Source organism: Drosophila arizonae, chromosome X (assembly GCF_054131065.1).
Source record: "Drosophila arizonae isolate 15081-1271.41 chromosome X, UAZ_ARI_1.0, whole genome shotgun sequence".
Classification (NCBI taxonomy): Eukaryota; Metazoa; Arthropoda; class Insecta; order Diptera; family Drosophilidae; genus Drosophila; species Drosophila arizonae.
The window spans coordinates 4,999,196-5,023,419 of record NC_142927.1 but is presented as its reverse complement, the minus strand read 5'-3'; the positions used below and the strand labels follow the sequence as shown (position 1 = coordinate 5,023,419).

Here is a 24,224-nt window from a genome sequence, read left to right as displayed (position 1 = left end):
AGGCAATTGCGTTAAAAAGCTTTCGCTTGCTTGAAACCCGCTTAAAGTCCATGCTGAAAAGCAGACTTCAAAAAAGCTTTAGCTGCGCTGAGCTGATCTAAGCTAAGCTGAACTTTGCTTAGACACGAGCTTTTGCAGCTATCTCTTTCTCTCTCTTAAGCTTAAGCAATATAAAATTCTTTTATGGAGCTTATCATGAATTATAGAACTTATTTCTATCCTTTCTCTTCTATCTCTATCTTTTTCTCTCCCTCTTTTCCCCGTTCTATCTTTTTTTCTTATATAGACATATATACATATAAACATATAGACATATAGACATATAGACATATAGACATATAGACATATAGACATATAGACATATAGACATATAGACATATAGACATATAGACATATAGACATATAGACATATAGACATATAGACATATAGACATATAGACATATAGACATATAGACATATAGACATATAGACATATAGACAAATAGACATCTAGACATATAGACACATAGTCGTATAGTCATATGGACATATAGACATATAGCAGATATCTAAGAGTAACATATTGTACAATATGTACGGTACGAATTTAAATCATGACTTAACTTTGACTTTGACAGTATCAACTATTGAGCAAACCAAATTTGATAACTATAGCTTCAACAGTTCCCAAGCTACTTGGAATATATATGAGCTGAGGCAATAAAAAAAACAAAAAATACTTTTCCAAAAGATTGTAGACGCTTAAAAAGTCGCTAATGTTTGTGCATCTAAATAAATGCAGAAAGTTTTTGATCTTTGCTATTTAAAAAAAAATTAATAAATCTTTTATAATCATATTTAACCTTTACAGCATTAGCCTCATACTCCTTTGAAGATTTTCGATTTATTTTCAATGTATATGATGTACCTAAGTCACATACCAAGTTTGTTAGCTCTAGTGCTTATAGAGCCCAAGTTATTTGAGGTTATTGATGGGATTTGACGAGATATAAACATCTTTTAAACATGTTAAAGCAGAGCATAATAAATGTATATTGAAAATTTTTGATTCTATATACTCGAATAGAAAATTCCTCTATATAACTTTTATATAATTTTTCATTAAGGCTCTAGACATAATATAATATAAGATAATATATATACATATACAATATTTCTACAGGATATTTATAGATAAATTCAAATCTTATTCATATGGATGGATTTTCGCATGAAATGTTCTTGAATAAATGAACTAAATCAGAAGAGCTGAACATTTGAACTGATTATACATATGTAAATCTATATCTATATATGAATATACGAGCAGACCTAGTTTTACAGCTTACATAGAGCTCCAATTTGTTACACGCACAACAATATTACGAATGGACATTCATATCTTAAGTGTTGCCTATGCTAATAAATTATGGAATTAAGATAGCTTTATGAGCGAACTAGTTCACAATGAGCTGGCATATATATACACATGTGTATGTGTGCGTGTGTGTGTGTGTGTGTGTGTGCAACATGTTGCCACTTGCCATGTGGCAGCTCTCTGATTGCAACACCTAGCCGAAAACATTTTTTTCTTCTTTTTGCGACTTTTGCATATTTGCATATGCGAAGATTAAATGCTAACAATGAAGAAGAGGCAGCCAATGAGAGAAAGAGAGGGAGAAGCAACTGCAGCAGCTAACAAATAAAAGAAGTAAACATTAAAAAAATATATAGCGAAGCGCTTGAGCGATTCGCTGAGTGGCTGCCGCATTTGGTTTGCTTAGCTGGTCGCCCAATTACGTAACCCAAGTCCAACTTGGACTAGACTAACTGTACCATGAGTGTGTCTATCCATATGCATGTATCTATGTGTGTGTGTGTGTGTGTGTGTGTGTGGCAACCTGTGCTAGAGCTAGAGAGAGAAAAAAATGCTTTGAGCACGGACATCCGACGATGTCTGCGTCCAACTTGGATTCGCTGCACATTTTTTACTGAATGAAAAACAAGAAGCAAAAAAAAAAAATAACAACAACAACACGAAAACAACAACAGCAGAGTTGTTTATTTCTTTGGCATGCCCTGAGACTGAAAGGTATCACGACTTGTATGTGATCTATGCGGATCTCATTAACATATCCAAGGAGGTAGAGTAAGATGGAGGAATGAAGAGAGAGAGAGGAAGAGAGAGAGAAAGAGAGAGAGAGAGAGTGAGAAAAAAAGGAAGGATAAGAAGGAGGAATGGAGAGAGAGAGAGAGAGAAAGAGAGAGAGGGAGTGAGAAAAGATGAGAGGTTGAGAGAGGCAGACGGAGAGGAAATGAGCTAGAGGAAGGAAATAATGTAAGAGAGAAGAAGAGAGCCTTTTGCTCCATAGAGTGTATTTCTCATTCTCTTACCTTATTTCCTTCCTATCTGTCTCTCTCTCACTCTCCATATAACTCTCTCTCTCTCACTCACCCTTTCGATTTCTAGCTCTATCGTTGTTGTGGTCTCTCTGCACTGTTTCTGTATTTCACTGTTTCCCCCAACCCTTTATGCCGTTCGCCTCACTCTGTCCCTTTCACTCTTTCCTACTCTCTTTATCTCCCTCTCTACTATCTTGCCTTCAATATTTTTACCTTTTCTCTATTTTCTCTATTTACAAATCTCTCCCTTTTTCTGCTCCTTATTTTCTCCCGCTTTTTCTCTCTGTAAATCTCCACCTCTTTCTCAATCTCTCTCTATCTGCCTCCATCGTCAGCTGCCCATATTAAGGTAAAAACCTTTCCCTATTACTCTCTTTCCCTACATCTATCATTCTCTCTACCTTCTCTCTCTATATATATATATATATATTCTCTCTCTCTCTATTTTCTCTCTTTCTTTGTCTACCTATACCTATTAGTATCTATCTCTATCACTATCTCTTTCTATGTCTATATCTTTCTTTCCCTTTAATCCGCTTTATGTTTATCTGTCTGTATCTCTGTCTTTCTTTATCTATCAGTGTCACACACACACACTCTTTCTCTCTCTCTCTCACTTTCTCTCTCTCACACACATATATTTCTTGTTCTTTCTCTTTTTTTCCCTCTCTGCCTCTCTCTCACTCACATATCTTTCCTTTTCTTTCCCTCTCTCATTCGCATACCTTTAGTTTTCTCTCTCTTTCTCTATATATTTCTCTTTATCTATGTCTGTTTGGATTTCTCACCTTTTCTCGTTCTCTCTCTCTGTATCTCTCTCTGTCTCTCTCTCTGTATCTCTCTCGCTCTCTGTCTCTCTCTCTGTCTCTCTCTCTCTCTCTCTCTCTCTCTCTCTCTCTCTCTCTCTCTCTCTCTCTCGCCTTCTTTCTCTGTCTTAAGCATAGAGTATTTCCCATTCGTCTACTATCAATCAATTATTCCTTCTTGTTTTCTTATTGTCCGACACTTAAGTTGCTGCGAGTTGCTGCCGCTGCCGCTGCTGCTGCTGCTGCTTATGCTGACTGCTGAGCGCTGCCTGGTGATGCTGGCTGCAGCAGCAGCAGCAGCAGCAGCAATCGCTGGACCATTAAAGGTCGCTTATATAATTTATCTGCAGTCCCAGCCAGAGTCGCAGTCGCAGTTGCAGTCGCAGTGGCCGAAACGAGATCTCGCTCCAAAGCTGAGGCTGAAATTGAAGTTTTGCATTTGCTGCCTCGGAGGAGGTTGGAGGCTGCCAATTCGGCCAACTTAAATTTGCAATTGGCCTTTTTTTTTTTGTTTTTGTTGCTGTTGTTGTTGTTGTTGTTGTTGTTGGTTGCAGTCTCGGTTTCGGTTTCAGTTTGATCGAAACTATTTAAATGATCCTCTGTAATAGTCAGACAGGCAATATCTCTCTGCCACCCCCCTCCCTCGTCCCACCGGCCCTCTAGCCTCTGCCGTCCCGCTCATCGAGCGTTTATCTTTATCATTTGTGCATATATCCGCATTGCATCAGCTGGGCGAGCTGCCAGACAGTCAGCCAAGCAATTCATAAATACCAACAGCAACAATAACAGCAACAACAACAACAACAACAACAATTAAACAAACAAACAGCACGAGACGCTTGGTGGGTGGTGCAGGTTGAGAGGCGCTGCTTGGGCAGGGATGGGGCAGAGGAGCTTTAATTTAATTTATGTTGTATACAAATCTCTGTGGGCGCATTACAAATGGGGTGTACGGAGTATACGGTGGCAGATCAGCCGTATGGAACTAGCCAAGAGGGGGCTGAATCGGTTAATCAGACAGTCCATCAGTCTGTCAGTTACCTGTCAATCAATCAGTTTATCAGATAGCTCGTCAGTCTGTCAATTAGTTGTCAATCAATTAGTTAGCTAGTTAGTTAGCTAGTCACATAATCAATCAATCTACCAAACATTGTCAATCAGTTAACGAATTACTCAATCAGACAAGCATTGTCAAAAAATTCTCAAAGACATCAAGCAGACAATCAGCCAGTCAATTAGTGAATCAGTCAGACATTGTCAATGTCATTGGCAATCAGTCAATCAATCAGTCAATCAATCAATCAATCAGTCAGTGATCACTTAGGCAGTGAAACATTCCCTTTCAATCTCTATCAATCAGTCAGTCTCAATATTAACCAAGCAATCAATCATTGAAATAGACACTAAAAATGATCTATCAATCATAAGACAGTTAAACAATGTCACTCTGTCCATTAATCAGTGAATCACTTATGCAGTGAAATATTCTTTATCAATCATTAGACAATATCAATTTCAATGTTGGTCGCTTAATCGCCAATCAATCACTTAATCAATAGATCAATCAGAAAGCAGCTCATCAAGCAGTCCGTCAATCTGTCAATATTCACATAGGTAATCAAACTCAAACTCAATCAACCGCTCTATCAATCATAGCGTACAGCTTAACAATTTTGGTATCAATCAGCTGCATCAGCTCGTCAATCAAACTTTTTGTTATGTACCACTCAATCTCTTTACAGAGTATTTCGACAGTCTAGCAACCAGTTCTCTAATGCATTTTAAACATGTTTCGATTTGTTCATTGCTTCTATCTCTCTTTCTCCCTCTCTCTTTCTCTCTCTCTCTCTTTCTCTCTTTCTCTCTTTCTCTCTCTCTCTCTCTCTCTCTCTATATGTCGTTTCGTTCATCGGCTACAATCGCAATTGCGCAGTTTCCTCCCGCATTCTCCTACAGCTACCCCCACCCCTCTTTTATGTGCTTTCCCTCCCTCGCTCCAACGATCGATGACATGTAATCGTTATTTATGCCAACGCTGCCACGCCCCATTTGGCTCTGCCGCCGTCCCCATTTACAGATTTCATTAGATACTGTTGCACATGCCACTCATTGAGCTAATTGTGGTATCAATTATGGCCCCGCTAAGTGGCTAAGCGCGCGACTCAGCCGCTGTCAACTGGCTTGGAGCTTTCCCAACCCCAACAGTAATGTTGACCTCTCTTTCCTCCTCGCTCCTCCCTGGCTTTTCCTATTCCCCTCCCCCTTGGCGAACGACCTCATTTTTCAACTTTGGCAAATATTTGTCATCAAAAGCGATTGAAAGATTTCTTTGTTGAGTAATACTCATGCTTGGAGATTTCTGTGTAGACTTATGATTTATGTAGACTTGTGTAGAGTGTAGAGATTTGTGTGTTGACTGTGCTTGCCATCTGAGTATAATTTTAGTTGTTGTTATTGTTAAGAAATGCGTTGTATGGTGTTGGATGTAGGAATGTCTACATATGTAGAGTTGCTTACAGTTTCGTTAAGTGAGAGCATGATGAGCTCTGTAAAGCTGTGTCGAGTCATATATGTAAACTTGGCTTGAAGTACTTATGTAGGCAAGTGTAGAGAATATATGTAGAATTGTCTTGAGATGTCCTGAGTAATGTAGACTTATGTATACCAATGTACAATATGGTATAGCAGTGTAAAGTTGTGTAGAATTATTTAAAACTCGTTTAAAGTATATATGTAGAGTTATGTGGAGTTGTGTATCGTCATATAAACTGTATGCAGATATGTGTAGAGTTCAATATGTGCATATGCATTGAATTGTGTTGAGTTATGTTGTACTGAATAATGTAGAGTTGTGTATAGCTATGTAGAATGAGGAATTGCTATCTAAGTAAATATAGATTTAATAAGACCTCTGTAAAGCTTTGTAGAGTTGTGTATAGGCATGTAAATTGTCTAGAAATAGTTAAAAAGACTTGTGTAGAGTCACATACAGCAATGTAGCATTGTGTAGAGTTGTGTAGAGTTACGTAGAATTATGATCTTTCTTATAGATCTAAGTATTTAGGCTAATGTATTCAAATTATATATGAGCTATGTAGAATTTTGCGCAGCTGTATACATTTTTGTAGAGTTTTATTAAGCTAGTTGAGAAGAGCTATTTACAGATATTATACATGTATATTGAGTCATGTAGAGCTGTGTGGATTCCTGCTATGTGTAGAGTTATGATGAACAATGTATATCTCTGTAGAGCTGTTAAGCTGGGTGGAGGATATAAAGCTAGCTATGGTTAGCTATGGCCAAGTGTTTGTAGAGTTGTGTAGAGCCATGTGTGTAGAGCTTGGCATATGCAAGTCAATGAATTGATTTGCTGTGCAGCGACCCAAGCAGCGACAACTTCTCTTTCCGATTTGCGGCGCAGCGCCAACTGTGTAGAGTTTTTTTGTTTTTTTTTTTTTTTTTTTTTTTTTTTTTGCTTTTGTGGCACAACAAGCTGTGAGCTGCACTTATTAAATTTCTGCATATATGCAAAGAGACCCCCCCAAGAGCTGCAGTTGCAGTTGTTGTTGTTGTTGTTGTTACTGTTGTTGATTTTTAATGATTCGCTAACGTGGGAAATTTTTGCAGCTTTGAAACATTTTCTTTTGCATTAGCATTTTGCCATTGTTGTTGCTGCTCCTGTTGTTGTTGCCGTTGTTTATTGTTGCTTGTAGCAGCTTGTTATTTCTAATTTTTACACTACGAGTTTTTCTATTTTTCTATCATTTTTTTTCCACAATATTACACGTTATCCGCCGTTGGCGCCTTTGTGCCACGTTAATCACATAATTAAATCAAACTTTCTATGATTTCCGCAACGAGCTGCCATAAGGGCGAGCGGAGGGGTGGGGCTGGGCGAGGGGATGGGGCGGGGTAACTAAGTGTTAGACAGGGATCCAATAAATTATGCACAGCGAAAGGGATCAATTCACATGACAGTCAAATAACGAGCGAGTGAGACAGGGAGAGACAGAGTGAGAGCGATAGAGCTGCATTTAAATGCAAAATATTCGGCTTCCGCTTGTGCTTCACTTCAAAGTGATCGACTAACTAATGCCCTGTACAGTACATTACATTATATACTGAATCGTTCATCGCGTCGTATACGTAATATTCGTGAATCACACAGATAGAGGCACAGCTTTAACAGAGACAATGGCTCAATGCCAATCCTCAAATCTCTCAATCAATGACGAATCATTAGCTATACGTACGACCTGGGGCTTTCGATGCGATCACTCAATTATCATATCGTAATTGTGATCCAAAACGATCAATGAGTAAGCATATATGCATATATATAAATATATTCATATAAGTTTATAAATAGAGGCGGTACGCCTGAACAAAAGAGTTTCGAGAGCACGGGCACCAATTTTAATTTATACCACGTATAACCTGCTTCCGGGATTCCTATATGGCATCCCTTGTATAATATCATTTGGTTCCATTTAATTTTCTTGTTAAAGCACCATCACTTACTATTTAGACTCTGTTTTCTATTAGATTCAGGATCGTTCAATCTAAGTGAGCTCCATCTTTGTCAAGTCAGCTACTAAGCAACTGTTTGCGCTAATCTTTAGTTTCATTTCCATCTTCTGTCATTCCCTAGCTCGTAATTCGTTCTTAATCCCATCTCAAGCTTTCTAGGCAAATTATCTATTAAGCTAACTAATAAGCCTTGCTAATCAAAATTGTAATCTTAGTAATCAAGATTGTATTGTCCTTACATGGTTTATTATTCTTCTTCACGTTTATCATTGTATATAGATCTCTCTCTATCTTTGTATATAGAATCTTTCCTCACTCTCTCTCTCTCTCTCTCTCTCTTCCCCTAACTCTCTCTATAACTCTCTCTGCCATTGTATATAGAATCTTTCCTCCCTCTCTCTCTCTACACTTATCTTGCTCTCTCTCTCTCTCTCGTTGTCTCTCGCTCTCTCTCACTCTCTCTCTTCCTCTAACTCTCTCTCTCTCTTTCTCTAACTCTCTATATCTCTTTTTTCTCCCATTCTCCCCCGCTCTCTTTCTCTCTCTTCCTCTAACTTTCTCCCTACCTCTATCTCTCTCCCCAACTCTATAACCTTTTTGCCCTCCAACCCTAATCCTTCTATATCTACCACCTCACCGCATCATGTTAAACACTGAATTTTTATACCCTGAACCCATTTTCAATGGGAAATCAGGGTATAATGGTTTTGTTGAAATGTATGTAACAGGGAGAAGGAGGCGTGGCAGACCCCACAAAGTATATATATTCTTAATCAGGGTGACGAGCTGAGTTGATTTGGCCCTGTCCGTCTGTCTGTCCGTCTGTCCGTATGTATGAACGCGTCGATTTCAGAAGATATAAGAGCTAGAGACTTCAAATTTTTTTTAGAATGTCCGTAATTACAGCGCGCATATCAAGTTTATCATTAAAATTCGATAACTCATCCCGATCTTTTTTTATCGATAAAAAACCTTATCGAAAACCAGTTATAAAATTATATCTTCTACACCTTTATTGCTAGAGTCTCCAAATTTTTAATGTATGCTTATATGCAATTTATACAATTTCGGTTTTTGTTAAAATTTACCCCCCACCCTTAAATTCACCCCCTCACCCTCACTTTTGTAAAAAGCGTATTTCAAATACTAGAGACTTGTGCTTTGGCAATTACATGCATATTCATGTTATAATCATAATCTAAAAGTTTCATGAAGATCGTACGTCCATAAAAAAAGTTATTAAACAATTAAGTTCTCATAGTAAGCGCACACTGCAGCCCATGCGTGTTTATGCGTGGGTGCTTGTGTGTGTATGTGTTTGTGTATGTGTGTGTATGTGTTTGTGTATGTGTGTGTGTATGTGTATGTGTGTGTGTATGCGCTTGTGTATGTATGCGTGTGTGTGTGTGTATGTGTGTCTGTATGCGTGTGTGTGTATGTATGCCTGTGTGTGTGTGTGTGCGTGTTTCTTGTGTAAGCTGAAAGACGCGAAAAATTATTGAAATATCTATTGCTCCAAGGGTTCAGGGGATCTCGTAGTCGAGCAGTCTCGACTAGAGCTTTCTTACTTGTTTCCTTTTATCTTATTCTCGGAAAAATTGATTCCATCAACTTTCAATTTAGCTTTGTCTCTCACTCACTCTCTCCCTCCCTCTTTTGCTCTCCCTTCCTTGTCTCTCTCTCTCTCTCTCTCTCTCGCTCTCTCTATATCTCTTCCTCTAAAGCCTATTTGCACTCATCTCCTATCTCCGCTCTACTATATGAATCTTGGGAGCTTTACTTGACTTAAATTGTGGCTTATATTTTCTCTTCCTCTTCCTCCCTTTCTGGCATCATATTCTCTTATTCTAGATCTTCAGCCCGTCCCTTGATCCGCCCCTTTCCTGTTCCTTTATCGCAACCTTAAGGCCTTAGGCCTAAGGCCTTTACCTTTATCTCTCCCTCCCTTTCTTATGATATACTCTTATTCTATATGATATATGATAATTTTTGTGGCACTCACCTTCTTTGGTTATAGCTTCTGTATCGCAATTGTTAGCTGTTGCCTCGTTGCTCTCGTCGTCGTCTTTGGGCTCGAATTCGACCTGCGAAGTATCAACGTCGTAGAAATTAACGCGGGTCACGTGACGCACATAGTCGGCGCTGTCGGTGGTGCGATGCGGATGGCGATGCCGACCAGCGCCTGGCCTCTCTCTCTCTCTATCCCTCTCCCTCTCTCTGTCTCTCTCTCGCTTCCTATGGTGGTTAGTAGTGTAGCTGGCAGGTGTCTGTGGTGGCTGAGCCTCTGGCAGTGTTTGGCCTGTTGCTGGCTGCGCATAGATGCGTAACACCAGTGGTGCCGCCGAGTGGGCGTGGTTGTAGCTGCGCGGCGGCTTTGGCACCACATTTGCAGCAACAGCAGCAGCAGCAGCAGCAGCAGCAGGGGGCAGTGTGAAGGGCGAAGGCGAAGGTGAAGGCTTAGACTGTTGGCTATGACTATGACTAGGCCAGTGGTGCAACTGGGTGGTGCGATAAACGCTCGCCGGTATGGCCGTAATGCCAGTGGATGCGTTCGAGGATTGATTGCCATTGCTGTTGCTGCTGCTGCTGCTTCGACTGCGGCTGCTGCAGCTCGAGCTTAGCTGATCGTGGCCGTGACTGTGGCTGTGAGTGTTGTTGTTGTTGTTGTTGTTGGTGGTGTTGGTGGTGGTGTTGGTGGTGCTGATGCTGCTGCTGCTGCTTTGGCTGCATGTGCATGGCGCTAGTAGAAGGATCACCACCATTCGTTCATCTGGGAGCGCTCAAAGTGTCCAATTGACTACATTGATGCTGGTTGCGAGCACCAACAACTGCCACGCCTACTGCTCCCACTGCTGTTGCTGCCGCTGCCGTTGCCGCTGCCGCCGCCGACGCCGCCACCGACGGTTGCAACTGCAACTGTTGCCTAATTAATGTTGTTGCCGCACTTTCGCTGCAACCAATTTGAATTTGTTGTGCCGCACAAAACATTTCAGCGACACGCGATCCACGATCCACGATCCCCCCGGTCCACGTTCCGCGTTCCGCGTTCCGTATTCAACGTTCCACGTTCCACGATCTCCGCTCAAATCTCTATTTGTTTATTGTCTCAATTGTGCATAAATTATTTGTTGAACTGCAAGTGAAATTTTGTTGACGGCGACTTTGACATGAGGACGTGAAAACGCGAGCTTCAAGTTGAGCCAATCGATAGGCGAGACTAGCAGATACCCTGTAGTCGAGCAGCTATTGATTGGGCAAGAATTATAGTCTATTTTAGCGTGAATTGCGTTCGAGCAAAGCTATCGATAAATTGTGATCAATTACACATCGATAGCGACCACGACAATCGATTAAAATTTGTATTTAAGCTATTTTTAGTCACTTATTAGGCACATAGGGGAACATTACACTCTAATTTCCTATTTGTGTCTAATAGTGATTAAACATAGCTCAATAAGGAATGTTCCATATCGATATTTATTGCACGAGATGAGTTATCGATCAATAATACTCTACATTTGTATACCATTTTATTATATAATCTTTAGAGATTACCACAAAGCGATAGATTTCATTTGATTTAATCTATTTTATCGATAACATGACACATTTATCGATAGGTAGAATAACTAAGGGTCATTGTGGATATTTCTGAAAACTAAATCATTAGAAAACTGTTTGATCAACACGATCAAAATTATGAGTCAGCTGGACGAACTTAGCTATCGCTTGAAACTATCGTTTCTAACTATCGACTCTAAAGAGCAAACGAAATCATTAGACCCAGAGCTCTTGAGAAGATATACACATAAAAGTATGCATATATACATGAATATATATATATATATATATATATATATATCAGCTACACACAGACTTGCCCAACCAATAGATACTCCTTGATTTAATAGCTAGACTTAAGTAACTCAATCAAAATATGATTTACTCAAATTGCCATGAAGAGCTCCACAGTTTATTAGATGGGCTGGCCGTGGAGGCGTGGCACTTGAAGTATGCCAAGCGTAAAGGCTTAGAACAAAACGGGTCTTCCCGTTGCAGCACAGACAGACACACACACACACACACACACGTACACGGCTCATAAAGTTAAGAGCCCATAAACAAAGCAGCTGCTGGAGTGGGAGGGGAGGGGGGCATGGGAGGGCAAGGTTTGTTAGCTTGATATTTGGTCAGTTGGTCTATTGCACAACAGCTCGCAAGAGCCACAAAAGGTTGCTCGAGTTCGCTGTTGAAAGGGCAACAGTTCAAGGCGGTGAAATGGAAAGCAGCCAAGAAAGAAAACCACTTAAACAGCAAAAAAAAAACAATAAAAAAATGAGTCAAAATAAAAAAGTCAAATGTGGCCAAAGGTCACGCCCACAGACGACAATCCAAAAATACGAAATACGACACTAAAATGAAAAAAAAAGCTCAACAAGATTCACAACCAAATGTTCGGGGCCCTTTGTCCAGCTGCCCATTTGGCCCATTGGCACTGATTAAAACGAGCGACCCCACACGAAATGTGGGGCGGGGGCCAGTTGTCAGTTCACTTCATTATGCCCCTTTCACCCAATGTGGTATAATTCAACCACAATGTGGTATAATTCCTCCTCTGCCGCCTCTTGCCCGTTTTCAAGTACGTGACCAAGAGTGGAGTCGGAGCATGCATAATGCAGATAATGTTGGCAAACGTAAAGCTTCCTCATCCAATTATATATCACACAAAATAGTTGAGATAAAAGGAAAAGTGCTTTAGTCACTGCTATGATCGACTTGGAAATACCATAGGCGAAGGAAGAAAACCAAAGGAATCTGATCTAGAGAGTCTAGAGTAATAGTAAAGAATTTAGCATTTTAAATCATGAAAATCGCTGAAAATATAGCCGAGTTATATATGTTTGAAGTTATGAAAAAAAAAAAATTCTCCACTTAAGGGTTAAGCCCTGACCAAGTCTACCAAGCTATAGTTTTTTATTGCCTACTATTAGCTCACACTATGGCCAACCCAACCCACCCCCTTTGCTCCCATAGAGCAGCAGCTGCTGCTGCTGAGCGCAAGTCTCCACTTGTCTAGTGGTCCACAATGTTGACCAGCGCAATTGTCAACGCTGAATTATCACACTGAGCATTGCGGCAGAAAGATAAATTGCATATATGTTTTTAATTAAAGCAATACTAGTAAGAAGAAGAAAATTATAGTTTACCGCTTAAGTAGTGAGCAACTCTACAGAGTTAATACTTAATTTGCATACCAACAGAATTGTCAATAACAAACTTACAGCAAAAGAAATAGTTTTTTTCTCTTTTTGTTTGTTTTGTAAAAATATATATGCATATTAAAAAATCATATTTCATATATATAAGTTGCTCGCATAAGAATTCAGCTATATCGCACTGACCAACTCTACAAAATTGTTGCCAAATTGTTTGTCGCCTGTCTTGCACTGTGCTCTGTCGCACAGCACCTGCTCAGGGGTGTCATTTTAGCTTTTTTCCCGTCAGATCTGGCTTTATTTGAAGTCCCAATGCCGGAAAAATTTGAAAACGGCGGGTTGCGGGAATTCTGGCTTTAAAAAAATTAATTTAGCTCTATTTTAGCTTTATTTAATTTTCATTTACTTATTTTGATTTATTTTGTTCTTATCGCTGTCAACACAAAAAATCATGAATACAAGTATCGATACATGATTTTATATCATACAATCTATAGAAATCATTTCGTGGTATGAGCAACAGGTCTCGTGTGTCAACAAAAAAACACTAACGTGCACGAATTGGATGGGCACAGAAAGAAAAAATTGATTTTGGGCAAACTCCAACAAAAACCACAGCAACAACCAACAGCACTTTTCCTCTATGTGGCAAATCACACATTAATTGCTCTCATCAACAACCTAGGTACTCTCCGCCAAACAAAATTATGCGACTGCATGAGCGTTTAGCGATTTAAACTACACCGTACTAAATGTACAACATAATTAAACATTCGTTGGCTCCTCATTTTCTGGAAGAAATAAGATTGGAAGCGTTAAATTTATTTTGGTTTTGGACAAATCAAGTGACAAAGCGGCTTGGTAAATAACAATTATTTATTAAACACCTGACCTCTCTTTAAAAGATTGAATACTTTATAATTTGTATATATGTATATGCATATACATATATCTATAATTTCTACGTTAATGGTCTTAGGTGTCGTTATTAAATACGTCTCTGTTGAGAGTGGAGTGATGATTTCGACGTTCCTGATTTGAATATTTCTCTTGAAAGTGGAGATATAGTTGAAGGAATCAAACAATTAAAAACAAATGAATAATCATAAATGAATTTAATTAAGAAAATAGTGTTTTTTAAACCCAGCTTTTATTTTGGCTTATTTTTTCCTGAATTTAGCTTCTTTTAGCTTCTTTTTTTTGCCAATCTGGCTCTATTTGCTCGAAAAATTATGACAGCACTGCACCTGCTGCTGCTGCTGAGCGCAGCAAGTCTACACTCTGAGAGAGCATGCTGAGAGAGCATTTGTGATCGGCATTGTTGTTGTTGCTGTTTGTTTTCTTCTTTGTTCTTTTTCTTTTAATTCCAATTTATTTATTGTTGCTTTTGGCGTGCGAAACGATTCTTGAATCGATAAATACGCTTTTAACAATCAATTTGTGAGCTTTTGGCATTTGTTGTTGTTGTTGTTACTGTATTGTTGTCTTTTGTATTGATATTCGCGCTGAGCGCTCGTTTTGATTTGGACTGCGGCAAGCGCGCACGCCTGGAAGCCACGTTGGAATCACTGGAATATTGATCATCAATATGCGCATGACGTCAGACCGACACAACAACAGCAGCAGCAGAAACAACAACAACAACAACAACAACAATTAAATTGTGCTTGCAATTTGGCCATTTTTGTAATTACTTCCGCCGGCAGCGATAGGACAAATTGAGAAACCTTTGGCATATACCCTGTGCGGCAATCATGTGGGGTATATTTATCTTACCATAAAACATAACATGTTTTGTAAAGACGAAAGTGAAGCTATCGAGTCTATAAGCTAACCAAGTTTAAAGGTATCGAACTTGAATACCCTGTACTTCAAGTGAATGGAGCGTATTGATTATGTATCACCTGGACTTATAAATGCATTTTACAGTCAGGAGAATATTAATTACTGTAGAGGGTAACGCGCAGTCGGGCATCGCCCGTTACGCAAAGTTCTACTAAATGCTTTGGCATTGGCTTTGGCTCTGCTTTTGATTGATTTTTACGGTTTGTGGCGCTGCTTATGGGACAGTAAATGTTGTTGATAGATACACACACATAAATATATACATATTTATTTATTTGTGCATATATGAGTCAGCAACTGCCACGCCCTAAGCTCCAACCCAAATGACAATTGCCCGAAAGGAAAAAACAAACAAACAAAAAATCAAAAAAGAATTGAAAAGCCAAATTCAATCGCAAATGCCTTTTACTTGACCCAAAACCAGCAACAACAACAACGACAATAGCAAAAACAACAACAGCAGCAGCAACAGTTGCAACTTGCAACTTGCAACTGCAACTGCAACTGCAACAAGGCGACGCCTTTGCCATGCAAAGATTTTTGTTTTTTTTTTTTTGGAAAGGGAGGGCGAGCCTACGAGTCACGCACTGGTCAACAAATATGCCCACACATACCCACATACATACATACATATGTGAGATGTGCCACGCCCACTTTGCAAGCTAATTTGCGCCATACAAAGACATTGAATTGTTGTCAGCGCACAAAACAAAACACAACAAAACAAAGCAAAAAGCAGCACAGAAAAAAAAACACTTCAATATTTCAAGACGCACAGACAGAATCCCAAATAACAGTAAAGCATTGTTGCTGCCACAACAACAAAGACAACAACAAATTGTCCAAAACGCTTCACAAGCAATAACAATAACAATCAAATCACGACCAGCAGCTACCCTGTAGTCAATTGCAACTAAAGCAAGTGCATTGGGCTTAGTTATGTATATATATACATATGTATGTATATGTTGTATATATTTGTCCATATATTTATATCAATACACATATATATATTTCACAGATTTATGCTTTATGCTGCATACATATCCTGTTACATACATACACCAGCTCAATTGCAAATATAGCCCATTGGAAGTCAATGCACGCGGTATAACAGCTCAAATAGCGACTGCTTGTGGGTGCACACAGCTTTCCTCTCCCTTCCTCTAATGCTGAGTCCCCATCCACTAGCGAAGACATACACCCCTCACTCACTCTCGCTCTCTCCTGCTGCAAGCATTTGTCCATTTTGTGAACGAATAATGCGCGTGATATTGTATATATATGTATGTATGCATGTGTATATGTGTGTTTGTGTATGCGCGCTTTAATGGTGGGAAAATATTTTTGCTGTGATTTGTTGTTGTTGTTGTTGTTGCTATTTGGTATTTTTTTGTCGATTTTGGTTTTTGGTTTTTGGGGCCGCATTTGGCAGCGACTGTGCCGCAGGATCTTTTCGAGGTTTGGGCGCACGTTACGTATACGCAACGCAGCGCTTATGCAACACGTGGAAGCAAGGCCCAAGCAAAAGTAGTGCAAAAAAAGTCAAGAAAGAGACACAGAAATACAAAGGCTAAAAAAAAACAGGCAAACAAACAAACAGACAACAACAAATGTCACGACAGCACAAACAACTAGAAAAACGCTGCACTTAACGACAGCCAACAACAACAACAACAACAACAACAACATCAACAACAAAAACAAAAGCAACGTCGGCGGTTTTAATGATTAATTTTTTGCACGTACTTTGCCATGTAAAGCGCGCCACTTAAAGCTGGAACAGCGGAGAGTGGAGGGAGAGCACGTACGTGTGTGAGTGCCTGTGGAGAACGTCATGTTTGGAGAGTGCCGATTGCCGCTGTATCTATGCGTGTGTGTCTCTATGTGTGTGTGTGTGCATAGTTGCCATTTGATCAAATTAATTAGTATCAAAAGTTACAGTATTTTTTTTTTTAGAAAACTATGTTTGCAATTCAGCCAAGTTTTAATTAAAAAATATTTTTTTAATGGAGAAAAATAATAGAAGCTAAATTATTCACGACAGTGAATCTAAAAATATGTGCATATATATAAAAGTAAAACTGCAGTAAATATATAATTGGCATTACGAAGTATTTTCAATTGTATGTGACAGAAACAAAAATTAAAATAGATTTTTTTAAACAAATTTAAGATCAAAGCCAAATATTATAAAAATGAGAAATATCAAATAAGTTTTAAAAAATTATTAAATGAAAATTATTTTCAAAAATTAGTGAAAGATAAACTAAAAACTGTATAAATGTTTGTGAAAAAGAGTAGGCAATATCACAAAAAAAAAGGATCAATTATGGGAAATAAAAAGTACCCAGTCAAGTACATTTGCAAGCAAGTGGCAATTCGTTTTTACGTGAATAAAAAGGAAATAAAAAGTACCGAATCAAGTACATTCGCAAGCAAGAGGCAAATTGCCTCTTCAATTCATTTTGAGTGTGTGTGTAAAAGACAGCAATAAGAAATGTCAAATATTAGGGACCAATTTTCTTTAGAGAAATAAAAAAATACCCAATCTAGTACATTTTCCAACAAGTGCATACTGCGTTTTGCATATGTATGTGTATGTTGTTTGTGTGTAAAAGGGCACGAAATGTCTACACCTCAGCGTTGGCCCCAGACTTTAACAATAAAAAAAAACAAAAACAAAAAAACAACAAAAAACAACAAAAACTGTCACAAGCAAAATATGCACATGTATATGTTCATATATTTATGCGTATTTGCATTTGTATATAGTTCTTTCGATATTTAACCAACTTTTTTATTGCACGCAAGCGCATGCAAAATGCACAAAACACGATTCAAAGTCGCACGTCAAACAAATAACGAAAAAAAAGTAAATAAACAGAAAAAAAAAACACGAAATAAATAAAAGGACTATTCCAATGTGCGCGCGGCGTGTTCGATACGAGGGCGCGTCGACGACTGCGGCGCTGCACGAGCTGCACCGTTAGTTTGTTACACCTGAACTGAACCGAGCTGAGCCGCGCACGTTGAGTCACATTGAGCGCGCGCGCGCGCACGTTGAGCCAAGTGCGCGCCCGCTCTCCCACCCCACCATTGTTAAGTCAAAGCTCTATACACACCGAGAGAGAGAGAGAGAGATAACTGTGTGTATTTGTATGAGTTTGCTTGGATTTGTTATTGTTATTGTTTTTGTTTTATCTCTTTTGTTTCACTTACCAGTTCGTTCTGCTCCTCCTTGGCGCCAGCTTTTGTTTTGCTCGTCTTGCTCAGTGCCATGCCGCCTCCAACGCCCACTCGCGTGTGTGAGCAAGAGAGATAGAGAATCGGAGAGTTTTGTGGCTGTGTACAGTGAAAGCTCTCAGTCCCTCTCTATCTCCCACTCTCTCTGTCAGCGTCCCTGCCTAAGCCGTTCTAAGTCTCCTTTTAGCACCAAACTTTTATTTACATATTTTTAAGCACCTATTTTGCAAAATTAAAAAAAAAATAACTAAAAATATGTTGTTTATTAATTTTTGTAAATTAATTTTTTATATTTTATGTTTTTTATATATATATTATATTAAATATTTATTGTTATATTTGTCCATTAAGTATTAGTTCGCTTTAACGTGCTTTCACTGTACTTGCGTTTAACTACACTTTAAGAAACATTGCCTGCAGAAGCTTTAATATACACAATTTTAATTAAATATGTTTCAAATTTATTCACGTTAGCGACCTTTCACTGTACTTGCAGTTGGCTGCACTTTTGATTTCACTAATTTCCCTTGCCTACTTTTAGGCGACGCATGCCAAAAGCTCTGGTTGTTGTCTTCGGTAAGGCAACGCATGCGCTTAATAACTATTTAGTTTGCTGTTATTTCTTCATCTTCTTCTTCACATTATATTGAGGTTATGTAACGATCCTGCCGCACAGCGCTCAAAGCTATCAGAGCTTTTAGCTATGTAGGTAAATCCCCCAAAAATGGCATTCACGTTCTTGACTCTGTGTAATTGCTGCGCTGCTTTTTGTTTCTTGGCGCCCACTCGCAAATATTTAAAAACAAAAAGAGAGAGAAAAAACTCGCTTTTGGTCAAAATGAGTTTGACGTATTTGGCTCAATCTTGAAAAAAAAAAGAGAAAAAAAAAACGATTTGGCGCCCACCACGCAGCAAAAATAGTTGAAACGAAAAAGCGTTTTTGGAGGATTTTTACGACACTGAAATTTCCAAGGCGATGCTTAATACATATTTACATATGGAACTGTGCACGGGTATGTGTGTGTGTATATGTGTGTGTATGTTTGTGTGCACAAATATAACTGATATTTATTTATTTATTGACAGCCGCTGGAAATGACGAAATGAGCGAGTTATTTGCGCGACTTAGTTTGAAACGTCCCACACACACAGTATATTATATACAAGTGTGTGTTTAAAAGAATTGCTTATACATGGGATACATATACATACATACATACGTATTTACATTAGCATATGCATATGGAAATTGACGGACAGTTGTCTGACTGACATGTGTGCATACATACGTACATACATACAAACATACACATTGCGAACAAAATGTCAGCGCATTTCATAGACATACATATGTATGTATGTGTATTATGCATACATACATGTATACATGTTTATGTATGTGTATACGCACTTCCAGCTGCATTCCCGGCTGCACTCCCTACGCAACCAGACAAGGTCAAGCTGCGCTAACCAAAGATATGAATTTACATAAATGCCTAACTATGTTTATACATATATAAATATGCAGTATATAACAAGCAGCTGAAACTCTATTTCTTATTATTGCTTCTTTTTTTTTTTTTCTTTTGTTTGACTGGCCAAAACAGATGTTGCTTAAATCGCAAATAAAACGGTTGAGCGCGCAAATAACTGTCGCATTCCACGCGCCGTTGCGCTGCAGATGCAGCAAATTATCCAATGGGGCATGGCACGCGACCTCCTGCCGCTCATGCCCTTTATAATCGCTAGGGAGGAGGTGGCGAAAACACACAAAAATGTTCGATTAATTTGCAATCTATCGATCGGCTATGCGATATATACAATGCACTAACACGCACGAACACACACATATATGTACACACACACACACACACGTGTGTGTAAGGCTATATTAGCAGGGCGTGTTTTGTTGTTTTTTTGCCGCGCGCAGCCACAAAACAAAAACAAACATTGCAACTGGGCAACGCGACACGGCGACACACACACATACACACACACATGTTGTATAAATATCGATACACTAATACACACGTACGTTTTGGAGGAGGCGCGCAAAACGTTTTTTTTTTGTTGTTGTTTTGTTTTTGCTTTTCGTTTTTTGTGTTATTTTTTTGCGAGTTGAGCGTTGCTCCGAGCCAAGCTAAATGGTTTGTTGTCGTCCGTCCGTGCCAGATTCACAACTGATCTACCTGCTGCTCGCTGGCTGCTAGCTGCGAGCTGTTAGCTGTTAGCTGCTGTTGTTGTTGGCATCCAAATTGGTATTGGCGATCGAGCTCGCGCGCACGCTTGCGCCTGCGCCCGCGCCCCGCCCGCGAATCACATTCACAACTAGCTCGCCTTTTGCGGTCCATCTGCTCAGCCCGCCATTCATTTCATTGGAAGAGACAGACGGCGAGTGTGAGAGAGAGAGAGAGAGTGAGCGAACGAGCGAGCTTACGCTGTTGTCATGTAATGTCCAACACTGGCCATTGAATGTTGTTGTTTTTGTTTCTGTTGCTGTTGCTGCGCCTCATCAGGTTTTTTCTTATAGAGCAAGAGAGCGAAAGCATTCTGCAACTCTCGTTGCTGTTGTTGTTGCTTTTGCTGCTGCTGCTGTGGCTGCGACAATTTCGAAGCTGGGCTGAAGGTTAGCCGCTTGGAATGTTGGCCCGGCGTTGGCGTAAGCGTTGGCGTGCCAATAAAGAGCGCACAAATTAGGGAGAGTTTCGAGAGCGATCAAACGAATAAGCAAGAATGACACAGAAAGAGAGGGGAGAGAGAGACTTGAACAAACACACACACCTGTAAGCTGTCTCATTGGCAATTCGTAGAATCGAATATTTGAAATACTCTTCCGGTTTGCAAAAGACAATTTGAACGTGCAGCGACTAGACAAGCGTTGCCAGATCATTTCTATCTTCTATATGATTGCTTACAGTGAAAGCTAACTAAGGATAAAACAATCCCAATTCGACAAAAAATACTTTTAATCTATATCTATATGTATATTTGTTCTTTTGAAAATAAAATTTTGTATATATTATATATTCCATTTTTCAAAATCTGCACAACTTGCTCTCAAATGTCACTTTTATTTGCTACAAGTTTTTTTTTTGCCATTTTTTGAGTGTTTTGAAATTCAACGAAATTTTTGTATTTAATTTCTATATATTTTTTTTCTTACTTATCTTTGCGGGTTTTGAACTATGAAGTTAATTGAATTGAAAGATTGCAGTTTAGTTTTAAATTTAATTTTTGTATAGTATTATCTTTCGAAGGGCACACAATTTTAAATTTTAATATTAATTTTAGTTGATTTGTTTCTTGTTTTAACTAATTCGAATTATTCCTTTTTATAAGTACATAATTTAAGAAAAAAAGCCGTTTTTTGTTTTACGAAGTGCCCAAAAAAATAAAATAAATAAATCAAACTAATTTTTGAAAAATTCGCGAACTTAAATTTTATATAGCAAAATCTATTGGCAATATTTATATATATTTCAAGCATTTTTTCTATTATTTTTTTATTGTTGCTTAAATATAAGGACAATTTTTTGTATTTGCTTTATTTTTTAGTTGAAGCGCGCGAAGGTCGAATAACAAAGAAGAAATTAATAATTTAAAAATTTCCAAATTAGAAAGAAAAAAATTAAATATTTAAAATTTAAGGAAAAATTGCAAGATTAAAAAATGAGAGAAATTAAATTTTTAAAACTTAAAAAAACGTTTTAAAGCTAGCAAAAAAAAAATGGTTAAATATATTTAGAAATTTTTAAAAATATAGATATTGCAAAATTTTAAAAGTTGATAACTGTCAAATTAAAAACCAAAGCATTAAAAATAATTATATGTGTGGGCTAATGTGTGTGTGTGTGGGCTAATGTGTGTGTGTGTGTGTGTGTGTGTGAATGACTGTAGCAAATAGTGCATGTGTAAGTGTAAATTCATGTGAATGTTGTATTATCTCTCACTCGCTCTAACGCTCTTTGTAGCTGCATGTGTATGCGTGTGTGTGAGTTTTTTAAACTAATTTACATAGATATTATAAATTATGCTAACACTAGCGCGCAAAGCGATGTTTTATGTTTTATGTGTGTGTAGCAAGGATCGAACTATATATAGATATACATACATATATATTTTTGTTTTTCCTTTTTTGTTGCTACAAACTAAAAATCAGCTCAGCCCTTGCTCTGAACAATATTTTTTTATTTTTCTTAGCTCACTTTAAATCTGTTTTGTTTTCTATATATATTATATTTATTTTCTTTTTGTTTATATATATATATATATTATATTTATGTTTTGCTGTATATATATATATATAAATGTAACTGGATGCACTTTTCTTTGGAGTTGTTGTTTTTTTGTTGTTTCCGTTTCAGTTTAAAGAATTCGCCAAGTTTTTGCATATTTTGTTTAAGTTATCTTCAGTTGGTTTGCTTTTTGCTATAGTTCACTGTAGATGTATGCCTGCTGCTGGCTTTACATATGGATAGATATGTATATATATATATACATATATAGTTGGTTGTTGTTGCTGCTCAACTATATACATGCATATACATATACATATGTACAAATATATATTTGTTACTGTTGAAAAATATATATATAAATATATGCATATATACATATATATATATATATTTCTTATGCCTCTCATAATCTCTTGAGCATGCGCTTTTTCTCCTTGAGCAGCTTCTCCTTCTTCTTATCCTGCAGCTTTTTATCCAGACCCGCATGCTTCTTATTCGATGGACCATCATCATCTTTGGCATCGCTAACGCCACATTTCACAGGCTAAAAACGAAAACGTACATACATTAATATCAGATAATATAGATGCGGTTACATGTAAAAATTAATGTATGTATCATTAAATCTACTCTGTTGCACCTGTGCATGGATTTCCGTCATCATTCGCGCCCGCTGCGAATAATCGTCGTAGCGTTCGAGCAGCATTTTGCCAGCCTCCTCGTTGAGCGCCGATTCGGGATTGGGCACGATGAGCAGACATTTGATTGTTAACAATATATGCTTAATGCCCAGATCTGGCTTCCAATCCTTTTTCAAGGTGTTCACACAGATCTCACCGTTGGCCGCAACATTTGGATGGAAAATTTTGGTTAGGAAATATGCCTTTGGCGGCGTTTGTGGAAAATCTTTGCTCAACGTTAGCTTCACACGAAAGATGCCAACGGCATATGGTGTTCCAGCTGGTCCATCGATCAATGCCTGTATATCGGTGACATCGCTCTCATTGATCAAGACTTTGATGCCCTCGGGTGGTGTTGTTTCCATATCCTGCAGCTCCTTCATCACCTGCCGTATGGTCTGCGGCGACAGATTCTCCACATTCGAATATTGCTAAAAACAAACCACAACAACAAAATATAAATATTTATATATATATATTGTTTTTATTCATTTGTTTACATTACCGAACTCATTTCTGCGTCTGCTTTCGTGCGTATGCGTACGTATGTATATATGTGTGTGTCTACGTTTCTCTGTATTTAAGTGTATGTGTATGTGTGCGTCTCAAGGTTTGCTTAATAATCGGTTGTTTTCCAACTGTCCTGGCTGGAAGCGTTAAGTTAGCTATTCTAACTGTATCGCTTCACTGGCGTCGTCTCGTGAATAGAGAGAAAACGTTTTTGGCTCCGTTTTCGTTTTCGTTTTCGCTGCTGTTTTTCCACTTTGCGCCCGTTTAATTGCTGTTCGTCGTTGTTGTTTGTAATCGATTTGTTTTCCTATTTGGCTATTGGCTTTTCGAAACATTTAAAAACACAACAAAAAGAAATAAATGAAGCGCACACACAGTTTCTACTCAATTGCACACTTCTACACGCTCAACAACAAAACACACACACAAAACAGCCTCCATTTACAGAAACCCTCGTCGTATGGTATGCGCTACACTATCGGCTATTTAGGTTCTTGCTCGATGCTGTGCATACACACTCTGCTCACCTCAAGTTGGTCGCATCGAATAATTCTATTTTGTTATATAACAATTTCAACTTGCTTGATTAACAGCAAGTAGGCTCACTAGGTTATTTAATTTTATACCTTACTAATGTTAATTAATATCTTTGCTTAAATGCAGCGTATGCATATGGAACTATGGTCTATACCATTAAACAGCTATCTATACTCCTTTCATGCGCATGCACTAGTGTTGTCTCGCTCGTGTTTATCGAATTGGACAGTCCC

General features: G+C 38.3%; 2 protein-coding genes across 7 annotated transcripts in view; both read right to left on the bottom strand.

Annotated features, from left to right (window-relative positions):
* Positions 1 to 20,363, bottom strand: part of chas (chascon) — a 34,639-nt gene extending 14,276 nt beyond the window's left edge. The window contains exons 1-3 of one of the 6 annotated variants that reach the window (XM_089475967.1): positions 20,216 to 20,363; positions 18,003 to 18,273; positions 9,722 to 9,803 (exon numbers count right to left, since the gene is read on the bottom strand). In XM_089475967.1, the coding sequence (XP_089332093.1) occupies positions 9,722 to 9,803; positions 18,003 to 18,062 (142 nt within the window). In that variant the 5' untranslated portion in view covers positions 18,063 to 18,273; positions 20,216 to 20,363. The other 5 variants (XM_089475968.1, XM_089475965.1, XM_089475966.1 and 2 more) reach the window with 5 other exon arrangements.
* A 611-nt stretch (positions 20,364 to 20,974) lies between these two features.
* LOC149267820 (ubiquitin-conjugating enzyme E2 S) lies at positions 20,975 to 24,125 on the bottom strand. The gene is made up of 3 exons (XM_089475984.1): positions 23,450 to 24,125; positions 22,905 to 23,375; positions 20,975 to 22,808 (listed from the first exon to the last, which is right to left on the bottom strand). Exons 1-3 carry the CDS (start codon positions 23,456 to 23,458, stop codon positions 22,668 to 22,670), a joined length of 621 nt encoding a protein of 206 aa, XP_089332110.1. The 5' UTR covers positions 23,459 to 24,125; the 3' UTR covers positions 20,975 to 22,667.
* Positions 24,126 to 24,224: the final 99 nt, after the last annotated feature.

Excerpts from the sequence above, each read along its gene's own strand:
- LOC149267820 (XM_089475984.1), bottom strand. Across the intron at positions 22,809-22,904 it reads TGACGGAAATCCATGCACAG|CCTGTGAAATGTGGCGTTAG; the intron begins GTGCAACAGAGT and ends TTTCGTTTTTAG.